Consider the following 6,298-nt stretch of genomic DNA (forward strand, 5'->3'; position numbering starts at 1 on the left):
TGAATTTTACGTGACGTATGTATTCATCTATACAGACAAATAATTCATTAATATTTTTTTTTATATTTTAAGTGGAATGATATTGTGATTTGTTTATATAAATTATCCTATTATTTTTTTAATAGATGGTCTGTGTCAAATCAACACTAGCATTGATTTTTTTCTATAAGAAGATCACCCCTGTGCGACGAAAATTTGTGATTGAATTCTTGACATAGTAATGGTATTAACAAGAGAGTAACAACACATATTTCTCATTGTGTTGCTGCGACCGTATAGCAGGCACTGACTGTTAAATCTTGCGATAGGATAGGAGATTTGTACTGAAACCTTGCAGAAAATAGCGTAAAAAAGAGCTTTAGTGAGGTACGAGTTTGGACTTTTAGATCCATCGTCCGTAACAATAATCAATTGTTTACGATTCACCAAATACACATTCACTATACTGCTGCTATCCCACGAACTCCTCCTCTACTAACGATTCCGTTGCGCCTAATCGGCTAATTGTAAATAACTATTCAGTTTGTGCTTTCTTAGACACTATATCAGTGCCATTTTGCAAAATTCCATCACGTATGTCTCGGCCATCTATACATCAGACAACGGTCGATACTCAATTGGAATAAGAAAAAAAAATTGTGTTATCAGAAATTATGGGTATTCCGGTCACCATAATTCTAGGGTTTATTCCAATGCTTTGTTTATATGGCATTTTTATTCTTTTAATGAACGTACAAAGTATACGTAAAGACATGGTGAAGGGATGAGCAGAAGAACAGAAAGGAAAGGATTTAGACAATAATGGAACCACTACCACTGACAAACGGCTTCCATGATAGATAGTGTTGGTACTTCGTCTTTTGTTTGAGCTAGGCAAGGTTAATGTACAATAGAGTTCGATGTGCACAGAGATTTAGTCGATTATTAAGATTTATTTAAATAAGATTTAAAATCTTTAAAAAAACTCATTTTGTTTATTTTTAAAATATTGTAAGTGTTAATAAATCACTTTATATACTTGGTAATTTAAAATATGTGATATTGATTTTATAAAAAAATATCAAAAGGCTGAATTTTTTTTTATTAAACAATATTACTTCAAAACATAACTAGAAAATATCTGTGATTAAAGCTTATAAAAAATTATGATCTAGTTACTTTTTTAAATATTTTACCTGTTTATTTAATTGTAACAATTAATGTAATATGTGATATTTATTATGTAATTAAATTATTTTTTCTTAAAATAATATAAGAAAATGTTACTCAAGATTGTCAAGTATTTTTTAGAAGTGTTATTTAACTACTACAGATTTTGATTTTAAATGTAGTACTATATTATAATCGTTATTTTAAATAAAAGTATAAATTTTATAAAATTTACATAAATTAAGATTGTTTTTATTTTCAAATTTCATCTATAAGCATTTTGTTTTTTTTTTTGAAAACATGATATTGCGCGAGAAAAAAAGTAGTCTATTCAACAAAAATTTGTTGAATCTTATACTATTTGTCTTAATTAACCCTATAATTAATTGTATTAACTCTAAATTTGATTCCTTAGATGTTGTTTTGTACAGAATGTCTTTAACAAAGATCTAGTAGACCAGTTGTTACAAACATAGTTGATTATATTATATTGTGTGACAGCTAATCTCTAACGTCTTGCTTCACTCACCCCTTTGCCCACCCAGCACGGCAAATCGATGACAGTCGTGTCAATTGTCTTCCATTTACAATCAATTGTCGTAAGTCAAAAAGTCAATATAATCAAGTCAATAAATGTGTTATTCTCTTCTGTAGCAAGCACTTTCGCTTGAATGGTAGATTGTACGGCCAATGTACGACGTTATTCTTTTTTTATTTGTTTATTGTACCCTTGTGCTCAAAGTGTTCGTGCCCTTGCACGCCACTAGTGATTAGACCTAAATATCTTTAAATTATCACTAAATATCTTCATTGCCATAGTCACTTTTTCGCTGTCTGTTCTCATTTGCCATTACATGTGTGGATCTACATTCTGACTCGTCATAATCAGATGTTCGACACCATTATCACAAAATCACATGCAGTCCACTCATCACTCTCAACAACTTCATCTATTCAATTGAGTTTATATTATTTTTAATGCTATTTATTGTTTGTTTTAATTGAAATTAACTATTTTGTTTTATGCCGCTTAATATTTAATATTAATATTAATATTTAAGGGCCCCCCGTTACCCCTTAAATTTAAGATACTCTCTTAAGAATTTCTTATATATGTGGTTATTTGTTATTTAATTATTGTCAATTCTCGTTACTTATTTGATGTACAGTTAGCCATCATCTCAAAGGTGACCCATTACCGCTTCAATAATAGCGATTTAAACAGGCTTAAGGTAAAACGGCTTTCTAGTACGGTGTACAAATAGCCGTCTTACGGTCTAGCTGTGTCGTAAAAAATAAATGTATTAGTATTAAATAATAATCGAAAAGTAAATTTATTTTGTTTGTAATACTGATTTTTTTAAAACTATTTTAAAGGACTTTATAAGATGTATTACACACATTAACCGTTTGATGACGTAGGACACTGTTTTGCTCAACCCCTAAAATATCTTAATGTTTTTTATACAACTATTAATAATTAGTAATATAATAATCTATTTGTATGAAGTATATGATTACAATGTTTATTTATAATACACTTAATAAAAAATTTTATTTTTGATAAATAAATTATGTTGCATAATTTACGTATTTATTATTTTAAGGTTAGGAATTATATGCATTTATAAATTTCAATGGTCCCAATTTTGTGCAACTTTGTCATAAGACTATATAGTAGCCAAGAAATTTTTTTTTGTTTTAGGGAATAAGCTTCTTGTACTCCATCCAAAACAATAACATCAGTTACATTACATTAATAAGTTTTCATGACAATTAATAAAGATTTGTATTGGCCCGTAGTGTGTTCAGAATAACTAAACAAAATTTACAAATGCATATAATTACTAGCCCTAGATATATTAATAAACATTCTATATTATACAGACGGTCTTGAATCTAACTGACAACGCTTAAGACTTCTGATACAATTATCATTTTGTTGAAAATTTTTTAAAAATAATTATTGACATCTTAGACTACGTTGAAAGAAATTTTTTTAATATTTATCATTAATTAGAAAAAACAATCCCTTCTTTTTCGAATCTTCCTATGACCTGGCCAAAACAAAATTCAGAAATATTTGTATCTATATAAAAATGTTATCAAGGCGATATTATGTCCCGACGCTGACGCTTTGAAAGGATGCGTCACAATAATCACCTAGACAAAAATATTTTAAATATACCCGTAAGTTTCTCTGCGTTGTCTGGTAGCGCGATGTTTGTTAAAACAAAGACATTAATGACGAGACTAGCTACCCAATAAGAAAAGTTCACAATAAAATTTTACTATAAAATATTATTCTAAGTTGGATTGATTTTATTATTAAAATAAAATAATTTAAAAAGGTTTAATGTTTATAATATTATTCGACATTTATTTACACAATAGTAAAAATAAATAAAACATTATTATTTAATGAACAAATTAACTTAAATTAAAAGATTTACCAAAACAAAATTCACTTTAAAATTTCTATGTGTCATTTAATTTTTTAAAAGAAAAATCATCTGAGTCCAAATTAATTAAAAAAAAAGACCAAATTCCAGAGGTTGATATTTTGAGTAGAGCGTCGTAGATTTTTTGTATTTTAATATTACCGATAGAACTGGTTTTGACGAGGGAAAATGGCTTTTTAAATTCATAAGGGGGTAGTCAAGTGATTCCTAGCGTGATTTTGGAAGCTGAGGCTTTCTATTCTAATTGGTTAATTATAATGGAGTTTTGCGTGTAGGCGTTACTTAAAAATGTATAGAATAAGTAGATTTTATCCTATAATTATCTGGTTATTTTGTATTTTAAATAAGGGAACCCTGTTTTGGTGATCTTGTATATACATAATATGTGACATACATGTACTAACGATAACATCATATTATATGTTAATATTATAAGTGATAATATAACATTAAATGAAATTATTTTAAGTAAATTTTTTTAATTGTTAGGTTTCTGTGAAGTATAAATAAACAACATAATAATTTTAGTGACTTGGTAAATCTTTTCGTTTGAATAATTATGTTTAAATAATTATTAAAAATCAAAATTTGGTATTTCGTTTAATTTATCAAGTAAATCAAAACGAGTGTTTTAAAAATAATTTAATAACGCTGAAGTTGATTCCTTTCATATTTTTTTTTATGTACTCTAAGTAAAGGTTAGTACTATTAACGTAATAATTTATTAAATGGTCTGAACTTTCCATCTCAATTTTCAACTCGTTATTGGTTTGAAATATTTCTAAATTGGTAGTAAGTTCAGTTATTCGTTCTTTGATATTAAAATTTACATCGGTAAGTTTATTGCAAATTTTTCTCAGAATGAACTTGATTTCTTCGATAGCTAAATGATTCCTGGCAGATTTTTTTTCCAAAGTCAGTTGAATAGCAAATTTTAGGTAATTGATCAAACGAGTGAAATACGCGTCATCACCTAAATCAAAGTACCGCACAAATTCAATTGCATTTTCTACCATCGTTTTTAAACTTTTATTTAGTATTATAGTCCAACGTACTAGATTTTTATTAATTACTATACTTGATTTATATTCTGTTAACTGATCATTTACATATAACAAAAATTTCCATAGCAAACGCAAAAATAATATTTTCATCAAATCAATTGAGTCTTGAATGTATAAGTTAATATGTTTAATTTTTTCACTAATATTTAGTTTATTATATCTTAACTGTGTGAAGTTATTTATCATTCTATCTGGAATCTCCATGTCCTCTATTTGAATGTCTAAATAATTTATCAAATCTGTTATTTTATCTTTGTTATTGAAAACGTTATTCAACATTAATCGTTCGTGGAAAAATAAAAATCTATCATTTATCTTAAATCCAAAGCGAATATTTGCCAATATAAGTGCTTCTATCATATCTTTATTACATTTCATTATTTTTAATCTCTTCACAATTTGTTTTGGATTTAATTCTAAACTTTTAATATCACTTTGATGATTTAAGCCATCCAGTTTATAGTTGAACACGTTAGCGTTGTTACATCGATCGTCTGTTCTTTTTTGCAATACCCGTAAAACAGCATCAATTTCATCTATGCATACATTTTTATCGTCATAAGATAAATTTTTGGTGTATGATTCTTTTAAAAAATCTTGTAGAGATTTCGTATATACGTGAATGTACCATATTCCTCTCATAGATGTTTGCATACCACTAGACCACATTGATGCTAACATGTTTGTTGTTTCTTCAACGAAAAAACATTTTATCAAATCATCTTCTTCGATTAAACGTAATTCGTGAGTATCTTCTAAAAGATATCTTACTAAATGGAAGTAAAAAAGTGCGCTATACATGTAACAACATTTCAATCTATCACCTTGACTTTTCATTTTTTCCATGAGATTGTTGGAATGTAATTTCCAATCGTCTGAATAACATGAAAAAATATCATTTATATGTTTATTAATTTAAGTCATGGGTTAATTATTATGAATTTGACTAACAATAGAGAAAGTTTGAAGTGTTATTTAAGTACATATATTATATCTGATAAAATCATACGATGATAATAATGATAATAATATTAATACATTAATAATAATTAATAGTAAACTAAACATTTAGAACACGATAAAATGTTTTCAACATAACAACACAGGTTTATAATGTATTCAAGCCTTAATCAACGCTTTTAAGAGGACGCTACACAGAACATAAAACGTATACAACGCTCCAGAGATAGCGTTGTTTTCCGTATTGGCGAAGACCACGCCCTCCACCATTTCAAAATTATCGCTGCGTGCAATTGTCGTTTGACTTCAGTGCTACATTCTTTCACCGACTTCCGTGTTATAGCTGTCGTCTAGCAACATTAGTTTGCGCTTTATTATTAACGTAATACTCGCGCCTAACTAAAAACTATTGCACTCTCTGTGGTCTTAACTCTAAGGAATTTGTTAAAAATAAACGTATTGATATATTTGCTAGATTTTAATTTAAATCATACAATATGAACGTTTACTCATGATTAAAAAATACATAATATTTAAATTAGTTAAAATATTTTAAATGTTTATTTTTTATATAAAAAAGATAATTATTACGTAAAACAAATACAATAAGGATAATTATATTAAATATCATGCACACTTCTTTCCACTTTTTTTTTAATTGCT

General features: G+C 27.3%; 1 protein-coding gene across 1 annotated transcript in view; it reads right to left on the minus strand.

The window, feature by feature from the left end:
- Nucleotides 1–3,512: 3,512 nt before the first annotated feature.
- LOC126907835 (uncharacterized) overlaps nt 3,513–6,298 on the minus strand; it is a 5,914-nt gene continuing 3,128 nt past the window's right edge. The window contains exon 4 of the mRNA XM_050689454.1: nt 3,513–5,550. Within this exon, the coding sequence (XP_050545411.1) occupies nt 4,229–5,550 (1,322 nt within the window). The 3' untranslated portion in view covers nt 3,513–4,228. The remainder of the gene's footprint in view (nt 5,551–6,298) is intronic.

Source organism: Daktulosphaira vitifoliae, unplaced genomic scaffold (genome assembly GCF_025091365.1).
Source record: "Daktulosphaira vitifoliae isolate Bord-2020 unplaced genomic scaffold, ASM2509136v1 Scaffold_5, whole genome shotgun sequence".
Lineage (NCBI taxonomy): Eukaryota > Metazoa > Arthropoda > Insecta > Hemiptera > Phylloxeridae > Daktulosphaira > Daktulosphaira vitifoliae.